At 42.1% G+C, this 25553-nt stretch overlaps 1 protein-coding gene across 17 annotated transcripts in view; it reads left to right on the top strand.

The window, feature by feature from the left end:
* Ces5a (carboxylesterase 5A) overlaps nt 1-25553 on the top strand; it is a 292545-nt gene that overhangs the window by 240957 nt on the left and 26035 nt on the right. For 6 of the 17 annotated variants that reach the window (XM_076915639.1, XM_076915636.1, XM_076915637.1 and 3 more), the window contains one exon: nt 22483-22687. The exons of 10 other annotated variants lie outside the window; for them this stretch is intronic. In XM_076915639.1, coding sequence (XP_076771754.1) covers nt 22686-22687 — 2 coding nt within the window. In that variant the 5' untranslated portion in view covers nt 22483-22685. Of the gene's footprint in view, nt 1-21316; nt 21611-22482; nt 22688-25553 lie in introns of those variants that run through there. One more of the 17 variants, XM_034522642.2, reaches the window with a different exon arrangement.

Here is a 25553-nt window from a genome sequence, read left to right as displayed (position 1 = left end):
AAATTTAAGTCCACATCAAAAGATCATTCACCATGATCTAGCCGGTTTCATTCCAGAGATACAGAGGTGGTTCAATATATGCAAATCAACAAGAATTCACAGAAATGGATTTCAGGATAGGAATTACAAGATTACCTCAATGGATGCAGAAAAACTTCTGCTGAAATCCATTATCCTTATGATAGAGCCCCAAAGAAAAGACACCTCAGTGGTTTAAAGGTTTGCTACACAAAGCACAAAGACTTGAGTTCAAATCTCTAGATCCCTTGTAAAATGCAAGCACCACACGTGTAACAACCCTGCTGGCTAGTGTTTGTAGTTACGGAAGATGCTGTGCGGGATGCTGGGATATGAAAGACATTAGGGGCCTTGTACAGGGCCCTTCGTGCTATAATGATACCTGCCATGTAAGTTGTGCAATAATGGCATGACTTCTGTAGCATAACTAACTGCTTTCTTATTGGAAATGAGACATAATCCACAGAAGGAAATCCATTCTTGGTACTGTAGAGCTGGTTAAAAGCCCGCTGTGGGGGTCATAGGTCTTAGAGTGAAATCTACTGTTGTTATTTTGATAAACGGTCATACTGTCAAACTGTCTTTTAAATATTTATGTTTATATTCATAGACATGTGATGTTCTCTGTTCTGTTTAGAGAAGCTTTTATTGTTTTATTTTATTTTTTGTAATGGGAAGTAGTTAATAGAGAGTTTAAACTCACAGTTTAACTGTTTCATTCAACCTTAAGTGAGACGTCTTTGTCAATCTCCCTGCCATGGTTCAAGTAACACAGAAGAAGAGGAAGCACAAAGAATGTGAGGCCTGGAGGATAAAGTGAAGATTTCTGGTTGTTTTGGAGATTCAGTTTTGTCATGTGATGTTTTTCTGGATACTGTCTTATGGGAGGATGTTTTTGCTGAAGCAGACATGTGGGAGGATGTTTTACTGGGAACAGACAAGTGATGTTTTTCTGGAAGCAGCCTGGAAAAGGGGTCTGTGATGTTTTGGTTTTGAGAGAACACGTGACATATGGAAAGGGTATAAACATAACCTAACTGACAGTAGACGATGCTTTGTGATATTGGTTCACCTTGCCATTTTTTGCTGGTCATTGTTGTGACTTTGTAGAGAGAAACGCCACCAAAGAACTTCTGGTTGTATTCTGGAGGTCTCTTGCTGCTTCCACAGTGTCTGGCTGATTGGCAGAGCCTCAAGGTTTCTTCTGGATTTAACTGCCATTGCTGATTTGTGAATGGTGTTTGTGAGTAGATTGAGCTATAACTACTGATTCATGAGAACTGAACTGCTGATATCCTAACAGTGCTGACTGGATTAGCTACATAGGATTATTTCTAAACAGGCCCACATCCTCCTTTGTCCTATTAACCTTTCCTTTCCACTACCAGAGATGTGTGGTGGGCTAGAAGGGAGGTTAAAGTTTACATACACTTATTAAAGTAAGATTTTGAAAAATATAAGACTACAAGAGAACAGGGATACTTGGTGTGAAATGCTGTCTTCTGAACATGGCATGGCTATTACATACATGAAGACAGAGTAGCTGTTCTTAATTCCACAAGATCAAGCCAGTTAAAACCCCAATCTGCCTGGGGGAGGTGCTCACAAGACCCCATCTTGTAGCTAAGGCAATATTGGCAGTTTATGGTAGTTGAGATGAATAATCATTTTTTTGTATATTGTCCATGCTTTAGTGGCTAGTCCCACACCCACACACTAATCGGATTATTGGATTGACATGACTAAGTGGAATATTAAAAAATGAGAACATAAATTTGGGAGGGGAACATGTTGGGAAAATATAGGAGCTGAAGAGAAGAAATAGAGGCTAGGTATAATCATAATAGATGATACTCATGTATAATAGTTTCAGAGAATCAATAAAAATAATAATGAACACAAATACATATATAATGGAGCACATATATCAGAAGTCAGCAGAGAAGACAGCTTGGCTTTTATGGTGTTCAATCCTACCACTGGACCAGAAAGTACCTTGGATTTTAGATACATATACTTCCTGGGTAGATTTCCAAAGACTCCACCTCAGTATGTTACAGAATATTTGCATAGCGATTTTTATTGCAGCACTACTCACGATGGCTAAGTTATGGAACTAACTTAAATCTCCAGCAGCAGAGGAATGGATAAAAGATCATAATATATGCACACACTAGAATTTCTTTCAGCCTCATAGGAGTGAAATTATTTCACTTTCAGAAAACTGTATGCAACTGAAGATGATCTTAGTAAGTGAATTAGGCCAGTCTTTGAAAGATAATTTTTTTTCTCATTTTGTGGCTCTTAGATCTTATTTATAAATGTAACATTGCATTTGTAAATCTGAAATGAAAGTAGAGTAAGGTTGTCTAGGGAGACAAAAGGAGCTAACTGATGTGGAAGGGAAGAGAGGGGATGCAGTAAGATATGGGGTAATGTGCTCACTCAATATACAATACATAGTTGCATAAAAATGCCTGCATGTAGCATATAGAACTATGTATCATGATGCATACGACAAAACTGAAAACTTAGTGTTAGCCACCTTTTATAAATTTCATATTATTTATTTTAAAAAGGAAACTATAGTAAGACATGTACCCTGAAAGATGCTTATACAGATGAACAACATTCAGAGGGTTTAGCCTCCCATGTCTACTTGATAAATAATAAACAAGACTGTTTAAGAAACTCCAACTTACTCTAGGGTAAAGTACAATGTTAGGGTAAGTTTTTACGTACTCTTGAAAAATGTATAATCTAGAGTTGTCAATATTTTATGTAGTTATAGAGTAAATCAATTCACTCTGTTCACATCTTTATCTTTAGTGATTTCTCTTGCTTATGTGATTATCTGGATGGCTTCATTAGAACTTTGTGACTGTTTTCTACCTTTCCTTAAGGTCAGTGTTTGCTTCATAATATGGAGGCTATGTTGTTAGGATTGCTATACGGTCCTAGTCATATCTATGGGTGTACATGTATGGATTCAGACAAGCATGGACAGGTAAAATATATTTTAATTGCATAGACTTTCTTCTCTTGTCATTGTCGACTAAAAAAAAAGATAACACAACTACTTAGTAGTTAGAAAGATTTTATTTTAGTGAGCATTATAAACAACCTAGAGGCTTCCTGTCTGCGCCCAAGCACTGAGCAGATCTTGGGCTTCAGTTCTGCACCCAATCTTACAAAACCCAGAGGAAGCAGGGCTCCCAGGAGCTCTAAACCAGTCAGTATCTTAGGCAGGAGACAGCAACACCCCCACAAAACAGGGAGTAACTAGGACCCACTGGGACCCAGGAATTCACTCCTGGCCAGGGGCACTGGTTCCTTCTGGTCTGTGCCCGAGCACTGAGCTGATCTTGGGCTTCAGCTCTGCACCCAAAAAGATGCCCAAAAGATGCTCAAATGTACAACAGGGACACATGCTCTACTATGTTCATAGCAGCCTTATTTATAATAGCCAGAAGCTGGGAAGAACCCAGATGTCCTTCAACAGAGGAATGGATACAGAAAATGTGGTGCATTTACACAATGGAGTATTCAGCTATTAAAAACAATGAATTCATGAAATTCTTAGGCAAATGGATAGAACTGAAAAATATCATCCTGAGTGAGGTAACCCAATCACAAAAGAACACACATGGTATGCACTCACTGATAAGTGGTTATTAGCCCAAAAGCTTACAATACCTAAGATACAATGCATAGACTACATGAAGCTCAAGAAGAAGGAAGACCAAAGTGTGAGTGCTTTGGTCCTTCTTAGAAGGAGTAACAAAATACTCAACCAGAGCTCCCAGGGTTTTAACCTCCAACCTGGGAACACAAAGGGAGGGACTCATGGCTCCATCTGATGGCCTTGTCAGGCATCAGTGGAAGAGGAGGGCCTTGGTCATGAAAGTCTGGATGCCCTAGTATTGGGGAATTCCAGAGCAGGGAGATGGGAGCTGGTGGATGGGTGGGGGCACACCCTCATAGAAGTAGGAGGATGAGGGATGGGATAAGGGGGTTTGAGGGGAATGGGATAGGGGATAACATTTGAAGAGTAAATAAATAAAATATCCAATAAAAAACAGAGAGTGGATCTGGCAATTGTAGTCAAGCAGTTGAGATTTTTTGTCAACAATTTATTACAGGGATTCCTTATAATCCTTAAAGACAAGGTATTGTGAAAGGGGCCCATGGAACTTGAAAACAATATCTTCATTAAAAGGGGGGGGGAGGTATAAACCAGCACACCACAAATCATACTCTTTTATTTGAAATTTAAAAAAAAAATGAATGCCAAGGAACTTTTTTTTCTGGGTGTCAATGGCACCCTACAACTAGGCATACTTATGCCTAGGTGAAAAGGAAGGATCCACTTACAGGCATATGGCATGATCCTGACCAGGTATCTAATATGGGGAAGAGGGCATGTTTGTGTTTTTTCTGCAGGATGCTGAAGGATCATGGTGGCTGCCAGAGTGATTGGTGAGACATGCTGTTGTTGAGACAAAGAATGATGCTGACCTGTGAGCTTGCTGAGTGCCCTGACAAGGGTAACTGGGAAGCTGTATTGGACATATGTTCTTGATCCACCTTTGTTTGCCTATATCCCAGATGGGACAAGCTACCTTGCCTCAGGTTTTTAGACCTTATGGGACAGAGAATCAAAAAGAGAAATTACAATGACTCTTGTATTTTTCTTAAAATTCCAGCTATTTGGACTCAATCGGGTACTGGTCTAGAAATCAATCCGATATTGGAAATAACAGTCTTCATTTGGAAGGCTGGATATAGATATTTTCAGAGATATATTTGGAAGTTAGCTGCAGTTCTCTATGATGTTATGATAGCAAGAGATAAAGTTGGGACAGGATCTGGATTTCAAACAAGGGTTGGTGCATTTTTTTAAAGCTAAAATTTAATTGTCAAGCTAAAATTGGTTTTGTCTCTTCTACAGTATTTATTGTAAGTTGCATTGACTGTATAAATTCTAATTGTGTTAGTGTGTTGAAACCTGGCATGTCTGTTAAGGTGGTCTACCAACCAGCTTTTGTCTCACTGCCCTGAGTATTAGGAAACCTTGATTCTCTGAAAAAAGCTTGAAAGTGCTGGAAGAAGTGAGTTAGGCTTTAAGTAGAAGCAAGAGGAAAGCTGGCTTGATTATTGCTGGTATAACAGCTTTAATTTCATTAATAACTAGCACCACTGCTTCTGCAGTAAGACTGACACAAGGAGTTAAGACAGCTATTTTTGTTAACCATCTAGCAAAAAAAGAGTTAGTAATGTATTGAGTATACAGAAGGATTTATATAGGTGTCTGGAACAACCGATTGATGCTCTATATCCTATTCAAATTATCTGAAGGAGGTTCAGGGTTCAAGAGTTAGGAGCCATCTCAAAGGTCATAACAAATATCATTGGAGTAGTGTTACTTCTAAAATTTACAATGACTGTCATTATAATTAGAAAAAAAAATTAAAGACACCTGTAGGATATTTGGCATAATTCTAACACCTCTCTGGGTGTTTTAACTTTGCATAGTGAGATTATAAATTTAAAGAATGCTGCTCTGTTGAGCTTTGATGCTGCAGATAATGCCAATAAAATTATCCATGGCCTGAGGTCAGTATTTCCATTTTGGTCAAACCTCAGGAATGGCATGCTAGCCCTTCTTGTCCTGGTAATACTTTTATTCCTGCCCCTCATGTTAAAGCTTGTCTCTAACTACATCAACAGGTTGGCAGCCAAAGTACATGACTTGAAACTGAAAATGGACCCTCAGAAAGAGTTATTAATTTAAAAGGCTGGCAAGCCAAGGATGGGTATGATTCTGCACAGAGCCTTACCAACCTAAGACAGAAGTGCAATGCTTATGATAATGCATATTCCATGATGGGTAAAGAAGGCTTTCTTGTCAAACGACCTAAGACAGGCTCAGTCTGATTTATGCAATAAAAGGGGGGGGGGGGGGATATAGAGAGCTTTTGGGGCTGCCGAGCAGAAATCTGACATAGGCCAAAACCAAGGAAATGGACTACAGGCAGGAATCTGACATTAGGCTGGAACAAAGAAGTAATTTCAGGCAAAAATCTAAATCCTAGGCTAGAAAAAAAAAAAAAAAAAAAAAAAAAAAAAAAAAAAAAAAAAAAAGGCAGGAATCTAAATCTTAGGCTAGAACAAAGAAGTAACTATAAGCAGAAATCTAAATTTTAAGTTAGAACAAAGAATTAGGCTTCAGGCATGAAAATGACTTTGGGCTAGGACAGGGAAGTAGGCTCAGATATTTTGCTTATCCTGATAAGCCCTTAGAAATAGTGATCACAGGACTCTGTTTATTGCCATGCATGTTCTTTGACTATCTGGGTTTATTGTCTTGCTTGTTCCTTGACTATTTGCATCTATTGTATTGCTAGTTCCTCAACCTAGAACTGACCTTAGTACTTGCATGTAATTTAAACAGTATAAAGGAAAAAAAAAAGAAAGAAAGAAAAAAAGGAGGAGGAAGAGGGATGGCATAGGGGACTAATGGGGGGATGAGGAAAGAGGATGAAATCTGAAATGTAAATAAATAAAATATCGATTAAAACAAAAGGAAAAAAAAACAACCTAGAGATAACTTAAACAGAAGAGTGTAGAGTCGGCACTGATGGTTCATACCTTTAATCCCAGCACTTAGGAGGCAAAGGCAGGTGGATCTCTGAGTTCAAGGCCAGCCTGCTCTATACAGTGAGTTCCAGGATAGATAAAGCTCCACAGAGAAAGCCTGTCTTGAAAAACCAAACCAAACCAAACCAAACCAAACCAAACCAAACCAAACCAAACCAACCAACCAACCAACCAACCAACCAACCAGCCAACAAGCCCTGTTCCTACTGTTTGTTGAAATGCATTGGACATAGCTCTTAGATCTAGTCGATTTACATTATTTTTAAAATCTTTGATTTGTATGAGCTGCCTATATTTAAATGGTCCATCCATTATCCAAAGCAGCACATCGAAAACTTCAATTATTGTTGTACAATTGTTCCTTCAAATCCTGTGAATTTCTACACTGTCTGTTAGTTGTATACATATTTATAAGTCTTATAGCTTCTGGCGAATGGATTGGGCCTTCATCATTACATACATCCTTCTCTGTGTCTCTTTAAAAGTGTTTGTGTGGTTGAGTATGTGTGTGTGTGGTGGTGGTGGGGGGGATTAATACGTGCGTGAGGCTGAGAGTGCACATGAGTTGCCTAATACACAAAGTCGATAGTATCATAATGATGTCCCATTAGAAAAGAGAAGGAGAACACTCCCTGCATGTCAGAGATGGTGCTGAGCGTGACTCAGCACACAGATCACCAGTTGACTAGACTGGCACCAGTAGGCTGCAGGGAGTCCCCCATCTCCCAATCCTGTCACTAGCAGTGGGCAAACAGATGTATACCACTGAGTCCAGCTTTTTTTGTGGGTGCTGGGGGTCCAAACCCAGCTCTTTGTCTTTGTGTGACAGGCACTTTAGGGATAGTTTTTGTTAATTAGTTTCCTTCTTTTTACTTTTGTGTGAACTATTTTTCATATGTTGACATTATTCGTTGAAAATTAGAGGTGTTGAATATCCTAAGACAAAAGGTCTGCGAATCCCATTCTCCCTACTTTACTCAACTTTCTGTCACTGTAACAAAATAGCCCCGAAAAATAGCTTACACAGAGGAAAAGTTCCCTGGTGGTTTTAGAGGCTCCAGTCCAATCACTCGGGCCCATTGCTTTGGGTCTGTGGCAAGGCAGAATGTCATGGTAGGAGCTCAGGACATTGTGACAGAGGAGACTGATCATGTCATCGCAGTTCCAGTTCCCGTTCAAGCACCCCACTCATTCCTCCCACTGTACCCCCACCCACCCACACTTCTAGAGGTTCTGGCCTTTCTCCATAGCAACAGCAGGCTGCTGCTCAAGCCTTGAGCACATGAATGCCTTTGGCGGGGAGGGGCGTGGAGCACTGGAGAGCCAAATCAAAACCCTTCCTCCATGGAGCGTGTTGTTATATCCCATTGATTTTTATATGTTTAGTGGTTTATTAACTAAATTTGTAAAGTTTATATTCTGTGTTCTCTGTGGCAACTGATGGCTCTATTTGGTCAGCTTAGAGGTCAGGTGGGGATTTGACAGGGATTTCCTGCATCTGTTTGTTTCCTTTTGTTTTCATTTTAATTTATTCTGTAGAGCTTAAAGTAAAAATTTAAATGCATATACGGAGGCTTTAGATGCAGTACCAAATGGTGTAGAGACAAAACAAAACAACAACAACAACAACAACAACAACAACAACAAAAACAACAGCAGCAACAAAACCAGATCATTTACACATTCCTTGTTTTTAATTTTACCTTTACAAAGTTACTAGTAACATAGGAGCCCTAAGTCCTCACAACCTGTTTACCAAGCAGTGAGATGGCAATGAGTCACAGGACAGCCATCTTCTTAAAAAGCTGCAGCAGTCCTAGGTCCAGCCCATGAATAATCTTTGGTGGTTCAGTCTCTGAGAACCCCAAAGGTCCAGGTTAGTTGATTCTGTTGGTCTTCCTATGGAGTTCCTATCCTCTTAGGGGCTGCAGTCCTTTCTCCTGTTCTGTAAGAGTCTCCAAGCTCCACTCGCTGTTTAGCTATGGGTGTCTGACTCTGTCTGAGTCAGTTGGTGAGTCTCTTAGAGAACAGCCATGCTAGGCTCCTGTCTGCAAGCATAACAGCATCATTAATAGTGTCAGGAATTGGTGCTCACTCATGAGATGGGTCTCAAGTTGGGCTGATTATTGCTTGACTGTTCCCTTGGTTTCTGCTCCACTCCAATCCCTACATTTCTTGCAGACAGGAAAAGTTTTGGGTGGAAAGTTTTGTGGGTGGGTTGGTCTCCCTGTTGCTGGGATTCCTGCCTGGCCACAGGAAGCAGCCTCTCTAGGCTCCATATCTCCAATGCTGTGAGTCACAGCTAAGGAGACCCCATTGATTCTTGGGCACCTCCCCAGCCCAGGTCTCTGTGTCTTCCTAGAGATGACTCCTTACCTCTGCCCTCCCCTCGCCCCACCTTCCCCTGTTGGTTGCAGATTTCCATTCAACCAAAGAACATACATGGGTTGGATCTAGGCATCCCTGCACATATGTAGCAGATGTGCAGCTTGGTCTTCACGTGGGTCCTGAACAACTGGAGCAGGGGCTACCCCAAAAGCTGTTAGGGTTAGGGTTAAGGTTAGGGTCAGGGATATGTTCTTCTAGCTGGGCTGCCTTGTCTGGCCTCAGTGGGAGAGGAAGCGCTTAGCTTCACAGAGACTTAAAGTGTCAGGGTGGGGAGATACTGGGGGCACCCAACCGCTCAGAGAAGGAGAGGAAGGTGAATGGCTGAAGGATTGTGGGATGGAGTCTTTGGGAAGGGGGACAGTGAGCAGGATGTAAAGTGAGTGAGTGAGTAGAAAGAAAAGAGCCACAGCAGCAGTATTGGGTGAATGGCTACGCATAGACTTGGGTCAGGGTTGATGTCAGGCATTCCTCACGCAACAGGTAACGGGTATGAAGCAACAACTGCAAAAACCTGGACTTATATTGATACTGAGCGAAGATAAAATGTTAGCTCCGGGACACTTTTTATTCTTAAATTTATTTATTTATTTATTTATTCACTTTACATCCCAATATCAGCCCTCTCCTCTCAATACCCCCTCATGCAGATCCTCCCCATCCCACCCTCCTCACCCCCACACACTGTCCCTTCACCCCCACCCCACCCCTCCCCCCAGCACATTAAGCTGCTTTCACAATGATTCATTACCTAACACTTCCTTCGCTGCCTGAGAGTCAGCCTCCTCCGAGGCCTGCTCATTAGCTTTCGGGAAGTCACCTTCTAATACCAAAGCACACCGTCTGCTAGTGAAGAGTCTACATTTACACTGAAAAAATGTTACAGCAGAATGTACCTGCTGGCAACAATAGACATTTAAAAAGATTGCATTGTGGGCTTACAATAATTTTAAAAATCATTTTCCCTTGAAAAGGAGAACACGATACTCTCAGACCTTTCAATGTCCGTAAGATGCCAGTGATTTATAAATTCTAAACTTTAAGCAAAATTCTGAGGGTTTTTTTGTAATGGTTCTTAAGCCCAGTCTAAAACAGAAAAGAAGCCAGCATATCTGTGAAATGGCCGCTCAATACACGATAGTATCTGTTTTCACTGTGAAAACCCATTTGGGCCTATCATTATCTTCACACAAGTGTTTACTACCCCATTTAACAATGCCTCACAAATATTTAGTGCCTGTAACTACAAAAGAGTTGACACTTCTGAGCTTGCCAGAGAAGTGGGGAGTGGGAGAGAGTGCCAAAGGATACCACAGAACTCTCCTGCTACGACTTATATCTTCTTCTCTGGATTGAATGTTTATCTGGTTTTGGTTTTGCACAGCTTCAGCAGCTTTCGAGAGCTCAGATAAAATTTATTCTGACAGTTCTGAAGCATATCCAGTGACTCATGGCAGAATGGGCTCTGGGAGTCCTTTCTTCCTTGATGCTTTTCTATGATTATTTATTAGTAATTACTGTCTAGATTACTAGACTGTAGGATATGATTGTCCTTTAGATAGCATCAAGACGTGGGCTGAGGACTTGCTGATAAAGTTCCCTGATTCTTCCAGTACGGATCACTAGAGATGCACTCTCTTGGCTTCTCCCAGAACACTCCTTTGCTCTTCTTCATGCTTGGAGGCTAGCCTCGAGGTGTAGGTGTTGGACAAGCAGTTCTTTCCCCTTTCATCCGTTCCCATCTTCTGAACATCTTCCACTGTCGCTGCTAAAAATAGCTCCCATTCTTTTTGTTCTCCTGTGCTCCAGTGAGTCCCGTGTTTTCTGTCTGCTTTTAAGCCTCCTCTTTTAAAAAAAAAGCTTTTGATTTTCAGACATTGATCTCGGTATCCTAAGTAGCAATATTTTCTTTTGAATTAATTCCGTCTAGAGTTTGTTGAGATTTTTAGATATGTGAATGAATGTCTTTTTAAAATTAGTTTTTCAGGCAATATTTTTTTTTCAAGTAATTTTCAGTTTTGCTCTCTTCTCTTCCAGACTCTTAATATTGTTTTGAGATAAGATTTTAGTGTGTGGCTCAGGCTAGTGCCAAACTACAAGCTTCTTGCCTCTGTCGCATAGATGCTGAGATTACAGCACCACCCCAGCCTTTTCTGGTCCCCAGTCTCACACAAATGTTGGAATATAACGCAGTTGCCCTGTTCCTGTGACGCTTTGGGTCTCTCTTCCTGCCTTTTGCAATTTGTGCTTTAGTTAGGGGACTTTGTGCTCCTATTTTCAGGTTTGCTCACTCATTCTCCCACTGACAGGAGTTTACTATCAAAGCAGTCCAATACAGAATTTATCTTACCTGCAGTATTTTTATGCTTCAGGATTGTCATTACCGACGTCGTAGCGTTTTAGTTTTGCCTGGAAGTTTCCATCTTTCCGCTCATCTTGCCCATGTGTTTGTCCTCCATGTGCTTATAACAGTCATTTTAAAGTTCTCGCCAATTACTAACATTTCGGTCATTTATGAGAACTGCTTTTATTGACCTTATTTAACTTTTTTAAGTCGTGCTTTTTTTGTTTCCTCATGATTTACAAGGGTTGCTACCTCATACCAGGTATCGCAACTATAGTTGCGCCTTGGTCAGCTTCCATACCGCTGACCTCCGGTTTCACTCTTTTGGCAGGGGCGATCTAGTCTCTTGCATCTGTGGGGCTCTGGCAAAGAAGTACTGTGAGTGTACACCATTTCTCTGTTTCCCAACATTCCCCTTGGCTTCTCAGCGCTATGCTCACTCCACAAACCTGTACCCGGGAAGTGGCAGCTGGAAAGCCTTTGTTGAACTCTTTAGACTTTGGTCTACTGGACTAATCCACATTAGCACTGGAAGCTTGGATGGTCTGATTCTGTTCCTGAAAGACTGCCTGTCTGGGTAGTTCATCCTTCTCCTTGCTTGCCATCCCCACCTGGCAATCTCTCCAAATTTGTATTCATATGCACGCATTAAGAACGCTTTGTTCTCTTTGTGTAACTCTGTTTAATGAGGCTTCTCTGTGACCATCCATCCTATCCTTAAAGAATGAGTTTAAGGGAAAAAATCCATAATTTTGTAAGTTTATCCGGTGTTTACTCCTTTCTACATCAGAAGCCGTAATCTTCCATGTTTTAAAAGGCAGAAAAACTCCCATGATTGACTTTACAAGCAGAACTGTATTTAATAAGGTTTTTGAAAAGCCATCCTTGATGACTGTTCAAGTTTTGATATTAGGCCAGGGCAGCCTGGTACCTGGTAACTCCATGGACTAATTTCTTTAATATTAAACCAACCTTGTATGACCCTGTACCAATGGGGAACTCTAAGTAAATGCTTGAGTTTCATTTGCTTCTAGTTGACTTTAGAATTTATCACTTTTTTTTGAGGTCACAAAGCTAAAAGGATGATTATCCATCTGCCAACCACTTGGTTATGGGTGATACCTCTGAAGATGGCCAGTCCGTTAAACTGTTATCTTTTGTTCTCTCTCCTTATTCTTCAGCATAAGATTTTTTTTTATTTTTTATTTTTTGTATTTTAATGACTAAATGCAAGGTTAGTTATTCAAGAGAACAGAAACTACAAAGGACACCCAATATAAACTTACCTCTTAGTATTTTCTTTTATTTATTAGATTTGGATATCTGATAGTCTTCAGATTCAAAATGTGGGCAAAGTGCTTGCTAAATTTGTTGCTGTTGTGATTGTTCTTGTTGTTCTCATTCCTTTTCTCATTAAACAACAGACTAATGTTTAACAAGAATCAGCAGAAACTATAGGCACTGGGTTAAGATTTAAAGCCAGATTTGTTGCAATGATGTTTCACTAGAATGAGAAAAGATAAAATGTTCTCTGAATGTCAGACCAGATGCATGACTCAGCCATCTTCCTTCCCATTGTTCCCACTCCCCTTTCCCCTCTCCTAAGAAGCCATCTTGTATCACTGATCCTTCTTCAATAGTCTTTGCTTGGGAGAGTATAGGTTTTCCCTCTATATTCTCAGGACTGGCCCTTGGCTAAACTGATTTCCTTCCTACCAGCTTTCCTTTCCTAATGATAGGCTTCTGAGGACTGAACATAAAATAAAGATTTGAGTCTTCTAACACCCCAAGTAAACCTCACCTGGTCACATTATGCTGCAGGGGGAAGCAGGAGGATTCTGAGACTTTCACACAAAAAGGCAATTTGGCACAGCAGGACTCAGTAGCCAGTGTTGGTTCAACCCTCAGGAGTCTGACCCTGAGTGGTTTATCTTAGGCATGTTTTTAAGTACAGGACAACTTGGTAAAAACTATTCTTGTGATTTTATAGTATGATATTATAGAGACTGTCCTGAGATTTTTTTATGGATTCATTTACTTTATTTTACATTTAAAAATTTGTATTGATTCTTTATGAATTTCATACCCTGTTTCTCCACATTTGCCCTTGCCCTTGCAATTCTCCCCCCCCCCCCAAGATAAAAGATAAAAATTAAAACATCAAACCAAACCAAATCTTGCCTTGGAAGTTGTGGTGTGTCACAGAATATGCCCCTTTGCCTAAACAGCTTTGCTTGCAATTGTTGGTTGCAATGAGTCATTGGTCTGGTTGGAGGCCTCTGGCTTCTGCTAAACCATCAATACTGAATCCTCACTGGGACTCCTTTTGTATATCCTGCTGTTGCCCTGAGACAGTGTGCATGGATGTCAGAGATGGTTATTGACCCGAAAACATGACTCAGCCATCTTTCTTCACACTGTGCCCTAGCCCTCCCCTTTCCTTCACTTGTAAAAGCCATCTTGTGTCCCCGACTCAATCCTGTACTGGGTTGGTCTGATGCTGTTTGTATTCTAATGCTAAATACTGGTTCCTCAAGATGTTGTTGCCTCCAAAAGCAGATTCTCATGTACTCAAGTGATGCCATGTGAACTTTCCCCCAGTTTTACTGGTCAACAAAAGGCTAGAACCTGTGGTTGGGAAGTGGAGGGAAAAGGTTGGACTGGAAGTTTGAGAGGGGATTGCAAGGAGAGAGGGAGAGAGGAAGAGAGGGAGAGGGAAAGAGAAGAAAGATGGAAGAGGAAGTTGCCATGGACCAGAATTGAGTGGCCAGGAGAAATAGCAAGTAAAAAGGGGCTTTATAGCTGGGGAATATGTTAGTATGGCCCTAGATATGCCCAATCTAGATATATGGTTTATAAATAAAATATCTGGATTGTGTATCTTTTATACAGGCTTATTAGTATTATAAATTTCAACTATACAATTCCACAAGCACAGCCAAGTATACCTAAATCTCTTTGAGGAACCAAGAAAGCTAAATACAGACCAGATGTGAGTAGCTGGAAACTCTTTGTAAAGATGTGACCTTCCATAAGGGTGAGTTTTAGAATGACTGAGAAAAATCAAGTTTAGGAGAAAGGTCTGGAGGAGGGTCCTGGGCCAGAAAGTCTCTGGCCACACAGATAGTGCCAAGGTCCTCAGGCTAGAAAAGACACCAGCTCTTACCTTCTAGGTAGAAAACAAGTTTTGCATTCCTTCCTTTGAAGGAACTATCTTGTGTGCTTAATGTTCCAGGCCCCCCCTATAGCAGTGGTTCTCAGTCTTCCTAAATTTGTCAACCTCTAATCCTCATGTTGTGATGACCTCCAACCATAAAATTATTTTCATTGCTGCTTCATAGCTGTATTTTGCTGCTGTTATGAATTGTAATGTAAATATCTGAATTTTCCAAATGTCTTATGAGACTCCTGTGACAGGGACATTCAGCCCCCAAGGATGTTATGACCCAGAGGTTGAGAAACCTGCCCTAAAGCGTGTTTGTGAGCACAAAGATCTCTGTGACCTCTATAGTATGCTGTTATATACATTACCGGATCTGAAATGCTAGTCTAGTAAAGGAATTATCTCAGATATTGAAAGGAGTCATCTGTATTTGATGTTTATTCTTTCATAAGGTCTTTGGTATGTTTTGAATGAAGGATCTCTGAGTGTGTGTGTGTGTGTGTGTGTGTGTGTGTGTGTGTGTGTGTGTGTGCTATTGATCCCTAATTGGTTCTTTATTGTGTCAATAAAGACAGTGGGAGCCAATTGCTGGGTGAAGGAAAAGAGGTTGGATTTCTGGGTCCCAGGAGGAATGGGGGGGGAGGGGTGAAGAGAGAGGCTGAAAGAGGCTTTTTCGACCAGGTTTTGGGGAGAGGAGCATGAATCCCATGTAAGGCCTTGGGGCAACTAGATCCAGTGGCCTCTGCCACCAGGGGAATTCTGACATAGGAGAGGTGATGAGTTTAGGGCAATAGGTTCTGCGCTCAGCAGTCGTGTTATCTGGATGGTTTTGAAGTGTTGGAACTGTCTGGTGTTTTCCATTTAACGGGCGACTATGGTGGACAGGAGAAAGGGCACAGCCCGGGGGTGGGGGGCATTGGAGGCTTGGCAGAGCTAGCAGAGCGATTGCAACTCTTGGTGTTCATCGGAAAAGTGTCAGCTGGCAATTGGTGGAGCAGCTGAGTGAGGCGGGCAGCTACTGATCACAGAGCCTAGCCAGGCGTGCCAGCAGAGCTCTTGAGAAAGAAAAGTGTGTATCTGAAGTTACACTCAGAAGTTCTGTAACCTCATTAGAGCATCCACAAGTATTATAGTCAGTTTCAACCACTGGGACCAAATATCCAACAAACAACTTAAAGAAGGGTTTATTTTGGCTCACAGCTTTGAAGGTACCAGTCCATCATTGTAGGGGGGCATGGGAGAGCCAAACAACTCAGCATGGTATCTAGGAAACAAAGAAAAAGAATATGAGAAAAGAGGATAGGATAAAATACAGCATCCAAGGGAAACAGTCCCTCAGTGACCCACCACCCGAGTTAAGTTCTAGTTCCTGACTTTCACTGCCTCCCCAGACACTATTATGCTATGAATCTATCAAAGGATAAATGCATTCATTAAGTCAGAAGCTTTGTGGTCCAATTTCCCATGGAAATGGTTTCACCTCCCTACCCAGGCATGCCTTTCTAATCTCTTAGGCATTTATCTATCTAGTTAAATTGACAACCATAATTTGATATCACAAAAATGTACTCAATATTTTTATTCTCTGAAAGAGTTCCTGCTATGTTGGCATAGATAACCTTTAAATGCTTACCCCTCCCCCAAATCATAAAAAAGATAAAATAAAAAAAAATGCATATACAGGATTCTCCTTCATATTTTCTTTCTCAAATTTCAGAGATATAAAAATGCAATAATTATTTACTTTGAATCTCAAGCACCTTGGATGCTCCTTGAAATTCAAGACTAGATGACCTGACTTTCCTTTTCCAGGTTGAATGTTTCTTGTAATCAATAACTTTGGATTCATTTTTTATTTTCATTTTTCTCTTGGGAAGCCGTTGTGTGTGTGTGTGTGTGTGTGTGTGTGTGTGTATGTATGTTTCATGGACCTTCTTTTCCTTTCATGGCTTTTCTTCTCAGTCTGATTGAATATGCAGTGGAAAGGAATCTCTCTGGGGTGTTTGCAGGATCCTCTCAGCCTTAGAGACATTGGGTCCTAAAACCCTGGAGCCCCCAATGATACCAGCATGTCTTTCTATGAGAATGGGATGACTAGCGGATGAGGATTTCTGGATACCCTCCTCAGTCAAGTCACTAGAAGGTTGAAATAATCAATCATCTCCACAATGTCTGGGGATGGGAAAGGGGCCTAGTGTTGAGCTCATGAACAATGTGCAGGAGTTTAATCAATCATGCCCATAGAACAAAACCTCCTAGTCCCTCAGGGTGAGTAAGCTTGGTGAGCCTGTGATTGGTGACCAGTGGAAGTTCCTGGAAAGTGCGGGGGTGGGGAGGAGGACAGGGAGGCAGGGGCTCAATGTCTTTTCAGTATATTTTGTCCTTCTACCTGGTTGCTCTGTCTTTATCTTTTATAACAAATGTATCAATGGAAGTGTATCCCTGAGTCCTCTAAGACACTCAAGCAAATTAATCCTACCATAGGCTGGGTTGCTGAAATTCCAGTTCCTATCTGATCGCAAGGATGACTCGCTCTACTGTTGGTGACTGAGATCTGAGATAGTTTGTAGTCTTCTGGGGCCAAGTCCTAACCCAGGGGTATCTGTTGCTCTAGGCAGCAAATTGAATTGTATTAGAGGACATCCAGATGGCTTTCACTGGAGAAGTGTTTGATGTATGGAGAAATACCCTATCCATTGGGTGAAGTGTTGTGTCAAATGGTATATGAGACTAGAAACAAACAAACAAAAACTTATTATTTTCTCTATCCCTTAGACTCACCAAGATCTAGTTTATGTCCTTTAGAGTTCTGGTACAGGATTTAAATATTATGCTGAGTTTGGGCTATTCTTGGCCACTTTGCATTAGTGGCACCCTTCATCTATTGAATTCATTTATAAGTTTAAACTTAACATTTACTACAGTCCCGTTCTGTCAGACATAGGGAAGGTCAATGGGATACTAAGGAAATTCAATGTCTCACAGCCCTCATGTGATCTGTAACCCAGTGTGATGGTTCACTTTGATTGTCAACTCATGGAATTTAGACTCTCCTAGAAGGTAAACCTCTGTGTGTGTCTGTGAGTCCATGGGCTCTGGTCTAAGACTGAGTACAAAGGAGAAAGCTGGAGCCAAAGAGATGACTCAGGGGTTAAGGACACTTACTTTTGTGTTCTTGCTGGGGACCCAGGTTCAGTTTTCAATACCCACATGGTGGTTCACACTGATCCATAACTCCACTTCTAGGGTATCTGATGCCTTCTTCTAACCTCCGTGGGTACCAGGCATATGTGTGGTGCACCTAGAGGAACACTCATACACATAAAATAAGATAAGATAAAATAAAATATATTAATATTATGAGGCCAAGCGAACATCAGCACTCGCCCCACTCTGCTTCCTGACTCTCATTGTGAACACAGTGGGACCAGCCATCTCACACTCCTGCTGCCTTCCTTGCTATGACAAACCTTACCCTCAAACTATGAGCTGAAATGAACTCTTCTTTCCTTATGTTGCATTTGTTGGGCGTTTTGTCATGGTAACAAGAAAGGTAATTACTATGCCTAGTGAGAGGCTGAATAACCTTAGAGTTGAAATTAACATCAAACAGATCCGTATCTGAAGACCACCTTTACCACTCACTGGTCTTGGTGACCTTCTTTTAACCTGACAGTGCTCAGTTTCTTATCTATACACAGAAGAAGCAAAGGATCAGTTCATGTTGATAAATTCTGTGTCAGTCTTCACAGTGTGATAAGCCTTGCATTGTCAAATCTTCATAAGATATTGTGGAGGAAAGATTTTTTTTTGTTGTTGTTGTTGTTAAAACTTCAGCGGAAATCAGAAGGGTCCAAAGGGATTTATGTAAAATCCCCAAGACATCTGCATGTGGGGCAGCTCTTTGAATTGGAGGATAGGGGATTCGTCTTTGGGGAAGTGGTACACTACTGCCCTAGCTCCCCTCTTTCACCCATTGGTAAAATATTGAGGGGCTCCAGCTATGGGCCCTTTACTTCTTTTGGAGCTAGATAGATGGCATATAATTCTTTAGCAACCCTAAAGCTACCACTGCATTTGTTTTCTGTTGGCCGTCTACTGCTGGACATGCAGCCTACCCTTAAGAACAGTTTGTTTCTCCAGTGAAACTCCCTTGGAAAAGACTAAATTTTTATTTGTTAAGTGGTTAAAAATTGGAGACAACTTCTGGGCTAGGGAAGGGAGCATGTGTCCATTTCTCTTAGCTCTCAGACCCCGTCTGGTGTAGATCCAAGCAGGTCTTTCTGCATGCGGCCTCAGTCTCTATGAGTTCATGTGAGATTAGATCTTGTGGTTTGAGGGCCCCTGTTTTCTTGGTGTCCTCCAACCCCTCTGGCTCTTACACACTGGGGTTCCCTGAGCCTTGGGGCAGGTGGTGATGGATTTCATGGAGACATCTCATCTAGGACTGAGTATCCCAAAGTTTCCCACTCTGCATAATGCCTGGCTATGGGTCTCTGTATTTATTCTCATCTGCTGCAGGAGAAAGCCTCTCCAATGATGGCTGAGAAAGACACTGGTCTGCTTCTCTGGCTGGAGCCTACACACACACACACACACACACACACACACACACACACACACACACACAATATATATATATATATATATATATATATATATATATATATATATATATATTTACCTGTATGTGTGCATACCTACATGAATTTATGTGTCTTGTGCGTACACGTTGCCTGTGGAAGTCAGGGGTTGTGGAATTTCTTGAAAATGGAGTTACAGGCAATTGGAAATGGCCTGCTGAGCATGCTGGGAATTGAACTCAGGTCCTCTGCAAGAGCAACAAGTGCTCTTAACTGCTGAGCCATCTCTCTAATCCCAATCGGTTCCTAATGTTAACTTAAAACATAGGAGATTTTTTTTTTCTGAGTGAGGAATTAGACTTGCGTGGATTTCACAGTTGTCTTTCTATACTTTTGGAGGTGGGAGCAGGGAGAGGAGGACCAGCTGGAGTAATTTAAACCTTCACAAATTTGTGGAGTGCCTTTGAGCAAAGTGTATTCACTATTCCCTGGGTCTGACCTTGAGAAAATCCTTTACCGGTTCTGAAATAGAGTTCTGTGTCCAGCAGAAATTTAATACCTACTCACCATATAAATGTTCACGAGGTGACTACCCAGAAATCTATACATTACATGGATACTTCCCAAACCTACTATTCTGGTTTTCAAATCATAGAATCACAGAGGTGGTGTAACGGGGAGATAGTTAGAAAAGCCACAGCGCGGTCCGGCTCTGCTAGTTATCTGGGGCACCCGCCATGTTCCTGCACTAAAAGCGGCCAGAGGCCAAGAGCTCGTCAGCCAGACCCACGAGATGCCAGCACGGTGACTGGCTCTGCCAATAATATCTGTCATGCTCGCGGTACCAGGTAGAATGAAGACTCTTAAAACTTAAAGATTATCCAATGGATTTATATATTTGGAAATGCTCAATTAACAAGATGCCCACACAATTAGAATTGTTACCCAATATCTAACCTTCAGATATGAATTGTTACCCAGGACTGCTTTCGACCCATCTGTCTTTCTCCGTGGTTGCTAGCTCTCATCCTTCTCCTCTTCCTTTCCTCTTTCCCACTCTTAGCTCCACCCATGTCTTCTACTGCCCAATCACCAAGCTTTACTGCAAATACAATGTAGCAGGAAATTATCCTACAACAAGCCTGGAACCCAAATCTCCAAGGAAGGGGAGGATGCTTTTTTTTTTTTAACCAAGTATCAGTCCAATCTTCAAGCACTTAGGAAATCCCATTCGAGGCTCTTAACTAAGTGAGGTGTGAAGCCATAGGGGTGGATGGGGCTGTTCCTGGTTCTTGCTCTACATCCCCAAGATCTACAAGCAGTTTCCCAGAGCCTGCACTTACAAAGGAAAGAGCACTGTGCTAAGCAATCAGAATGCTAAAGGCATTGATATCATAACTCTATCTCTTTAGACCTAGGTATACGAACTGGAAAATGTAGGTATAGGTTATAGTTGCAGAGGGCTGACTCAAGACATAATTCAAGCCAGAAATTAAAAAAAAATGTTGAGGACAAAACATTAATCTTTTAAAAACTGCAACTCTATTTTAAAAACTTGACACACAACACTGCCATAAGACACATGTGTCCCAAAGCTGAGAAGTCACTATAACTTTAACAAACACGTATTTTGTTCAGTTTGCCGAAGTCCTTACCATGCCCGATTGCCTCTCTCCTGGTCATCTTCATTCACTGCCAGTTTGCAGCCTTTCCTGGCTTCTGCCAGAATCTGATATAAAATTGAATATCAAATATTTCCTACAGGATCAGGTGTCCCCAGCTAGTGATGCTATTTTGAGAAATTATGGAGGCTTGGGGGGATGAAACAGCTGGGGAAAGGAATTCACTTAGGCCAGGTCATTGAGGGGTTTTTAGTCTCTGGCTTCTTCCTATGTCCTTCTCTCTGCTTCCTGCTTGTCATGGTAAAACCTTCCACCACCACACATGTCAGCTGCCACAAACCCTTTGAAACCATAGGCCCAAACAAACCTTTCTGTGATTTCTTTAGATTGGGTGTTTTATTACAACAAAGGGAATATCTGATCCACATGGCATCTGTGTGTGGAAACCGTGGGTTAGCAGATCCTAAGAGTTCTTCCAATTTCTGTCATCCTTTGAGTTCAAATCTATAAGGCGCTTTTCTCAGGACAAGTGTTAATCATTACCTACTCCGTATGTAAATCAGAACAGGAAAGTCCCGTTTGACCAATTCTCTGGAAATCTGGCCTTGATATTATTCTTGATTTCTTCTGCATCCTGTGTCTTGCCTATTCAGTGCCTGTCTACTCATAGGCAACACTTTCTGGTGCTTGACTGAAGTTCTCTGAGGCCAGGAGGAACTGTGGATATCCAGACAGTTCGGGCAAGCCAACCAGATGAGTGGGGACTGGGTGCGTCCAGAACAGGCCCTAATTTGGGTCATGTGGATCTTTGCAGCCATCATCAAGGGTGAGATAGGTGGGAGATGAGAGTTCTCAAGGCTGTGGGAGAAGGGCAGGATTTTCTGTTAGGGGAAATGAACCTACTTCCCAGAGGTCTCGGGGAGGTGGGCATGGAGAGGGATGTGTAGACCTTGGGTTCTTCATACCCTGTAAGGAAAGGTACCATCCTTGACACTGCTGAGATGTGGACTGGACCCTGTGCTCTATGGTGTTGGCTGTGGAGACAGGACTTGCCCAAACGACAGATCCCAAGACTCCTGGGTCCTGCTAAGTAATTCAAGGCTTCATGTTCTGTGTAAAACTCAAGGCTCTTGCATGCCTAGTCCCTCAAGGTACCGTCTTCAAACTCTTGTGAGTAGAGGAACTGATTTCAGCTATCATTACTGTGAGAAAAAATTTTAAAACATTCTCACCGACATATATTCGTTTTCATTTGTAACCAAAGCAGCTACCTAAGTCATCCAAAGAGTGACTCTATAGATGTCATTGCTCAGGGGTTCGTCTAGGTTAAAATGTAAAGGTAATTTACTTAGTTTGTAAAATTGTCACCATCCAGAAACCACAGATGACTGATGTATGGTGGTTTTGTCATGCGTATGGAAATGACAAGATTGTACTAGACTCCACAATCCATTTGGCAGGGTCCTGGCATCTACAGAGCACCAAAGAAAGGGCAACTTTGGTGTCATACAAGAGAAGTTCTTTGGTGTGGCAGTGGGCTCTCAGAAGCAACTGAGGCAGGGCCCTGTGGTGGTGGTTTCCGAACAATCCTGAAAGAAGACCTTTTTTTCAGAGTGAAGGTCCCAGCTACTGTAACTTCTGAGTGGAGAAAGAGCCCCACTGTGGCTGATCCAACCAACTTCTCAGCCCTCCCTTGTGTTTTCTCAGGGTCTGTGAGTGAAGAGCCACGTAGGTATACCAAGCTGGGATGGGTGCAGGGGAAGCAAGCCACCGTGCTGGGAAGACTCGAACCCGTGAATGTGTTTCTTGGGATCCCTTTTGCTGCACCCCCTCTTGGACTTCTGCGGTTTTCCAATCCACAGCCTCCAATCCCCTGGGATAACTTTCGAGAAGCTACTACCTATCCCAATATGTAAGTCACAGGTGGCTTGTATCTCTGGGAACTTGAAGAGCTTGTTGAGGGGGAGTGTAGGTCATGAAGTCCAGGAGAAGAGGGGAGAAAAGATGGAGCAGGAGGTGGGAGGACACAGACCTGGGTGAGTGTTTCTGTGTCTCAGCTCTCCCATGGTGGCTGCTTAGCAGAGTTGTTGGAACATTGTTAGACATGAACGTGTTCCTTGGTCTCTTCAAAGCTTCCTGAATCAGACTCCCCAGAGCTGGGCCCAAGAATCTTAATGATCTGAAAGCTCTTTGGGGTTTTAAGTCCTGAGGGTGTAGGAAGTGCTGTGATGGGGCCCCCAAGTCTTTCAATGAAAGAGATTTTCCTGGTGTTTCTATGTGACTCTTCACCCTGGGTTGACCTTTGTGGTCAGTCTGGGTGAGGGTTTCAGGGAGAACTACAGTGTGAGTGTGAGTGAGTGTGTGTGTGTGTGTGTGTGTGTGTGTGTGTGTGTGTGTCTGTGTCTGTGTGTCAGTGTCTGTCTGTCTGCTGTTAATGTCTGTGAGTCAGTGTGTATCTGTTAATGTATGTGTATCTATCTGTGTCTGACTGTGTATGTGTTTGTCTATCTGTTAATGTCTGTGTGTGTGTCTGTGTCTCTATGTGTGTTTGTCTGTGTGTATGTGTCTGTGTTTCACTCTGTGTGTGTGTGAGTGTGTGTGTGTCTGTCTGTCTGTCTGTGTCTGGCTATGTGTATCTGACTCTGTGTGTGTGCGTGCGTGTGTGTGTGTGTGTGTGTGTGTGTGTGTGTGTGTATGTCTGTCTGTCTGTGTCTGGCTATGTGTATCTGACTCTGTGTGTGTGTGTGTGTGTGTATGTGTGTGTGTATATGTGTCTGTGTGTCAGTGTCTGTCTGTCTGCTGTTAATGTCTGTGAGTCAGTGTGTATCTGTTAATGTATGTGTATCTGTCTGTGTCTGACTGTGTATGTGTTTGTCTGTTAATGTCCGTGTGAAAGTCTGTGTCTCTATGTGTGTTTGTCTGTGTGTGTGTCTGTGTTTCACTCTGTGTGTGCGTGTGTGTGTGTGTGTGTGTGTGTCTGTCTGTGTCTGGCTATGTGTATCTGACTCTGTGTGTGTGTGTGCGTGTGCGTGTGCGTGTGTGTGTGTGTGTGTGTGTGTGTGTGTCTGTCTGTCTGTCTGTGTCTGGCTATGTGTATCTGACTCTGTGTGTGTGTGTGTGCGTGTGTATGTGTGTGTGTCTGTCTGTCTGTCTGTGTCTGGCTCTGTGTGTATCTGACTCTATGTGTGTGTCCATGTATGTACATATATATTCTCTTAACTCCCATAGTCTCAGCTGTGTTTCACGCAAGGCCAGGCCCACAGTGGGAACTCCATACACGCCTGTGGAATGGCTCTCTAAATAACTGATGTATTAGTTATTTTTCTAGTCTCCATGACCAAATCCTGACAGAAAGCTACTTAAGGGAGGAAGGGCTGATTTTGGCTCAGAGTTTGAGCAGGCATGATCTACAAGTGTAGGGAGGGCTCAGCGGAGTCTGTGGAGTAGGCGACTGCAGCTGAGACTCCTCACATCTGGGCAGATGAGGAGGCAGAGATCAGAATTTGCTTCTGCTTGTCTCCCCTTTCTTCACTGTGAGACTTCCACTCATAGGGTCCATGTAGGGTAGATCCTCCCAGAGGAGCATCTCCTAGGAGAGTCTAAATCCAGTCAAGTTGTCAATGAGGATTAGCTGTCACAGACGCCTCTATGACACAAAAGGCTTAGGAGGTAAGTAGCTCCCAGCCAGTGAAGAGTCTCAAGGCCAGTGGAGTAACAAGTTCCCATGTTAGTTGTGGAAGAGTTACAGAATGCTGTGTGGGGCAGGAAGGGAAGAGAGAATCTCTTGCATCCTGTGGATACATCACCTGTCAAAAAAATATGCTGTTAGGAGCCCGAGGGATGTCCAGTTTTTCTGATTTTCTAAGTCCTTAGGTTGAGTCACATGGCTCCCAGGTTAAAGGAGGACCTTGGTACCAAGACATTCCCTACACCACAAAAGATGACTTCATGTGCCTCACATGTGGAGTGGAAATAATATGACAAAACTTATTAGTTGATTTATCTGTTTTTTGCTTGTTTACCTGTTCAGTTATTCATTCAACTCATTCAGAATCAACTCCAGAATCTGATACCATTAAGTCTTGGGGATTTCTTTAGTTCAGAGATTCTTCAGTTTATAATGGATTACATCTTTGTAATTTGTACATTGTAAATGAAAAATATCTTTACTTTGCCCACCTACCCTACCCCACATCATCCCCCAACCATATAATACATGGATATATACCCCTGTGCCACTATGGCTATTTACCTATACCACTGAATATCTCTGGAATTGGCCTACACGGGGCTCACCAAGACAGAAATCAAAACTCAATATTTGAAGTTTGGTTTCTATGGATTACATATTGATTTTTTTTTATGTCAGTAAGTTGAGAAACCCACAGTATTATTGTGTGTTGGGCACTGTCACCACAGCCTCCCTCAAGGAGCGTGTAGACCAGTAATGACGGAGGGCCGAGAAAAATGATTGATAATTAAAATAGAAGGAGCCAAGACAACCACCAGGGGTCGGAGAAGACAACTGAGAGAGCGTGAAGAACTACCTATCCCAGCTTTAAGGAAAGGTCAGGCGTGCCTCAGGGGGAAACAATGAGGCCCGAATTTATGAATGACAACATATAAGGAAGCCAGGAGCATAAATACCCCCAAAGGAATGTATTTCAGTGGTGGCTTCTCCTTGTTCATGAGTGTCCACTCCTCTACCAAGGAAACAATAATAACAGAGCACTTAAGTATGGCAGGAATATCCATACACACAGTTTTACTTACGTCAT

The sequence above is a fragment of the Arvicanthis niloticus genome, chromosome 18 (genome assembly GCF_011762505.2).
Source record: "Arvicanthis niloticus isolate mArvNil1 chromosome 18, mArvNil1.pat.X, whole genome shotgun sequence".
In the NCBI taxonomy this organism is placed as follows: Eukaryota; Metazoa; Chordata; class Mammalia; order Rodentia; family Muridae; genus Arvicanthis; species Arvicanthis niloticus.
Note: the sequence above shows the minus strand (reverse complement) of the source record. Positions and strands in the feature narration are given on the sequence as shown.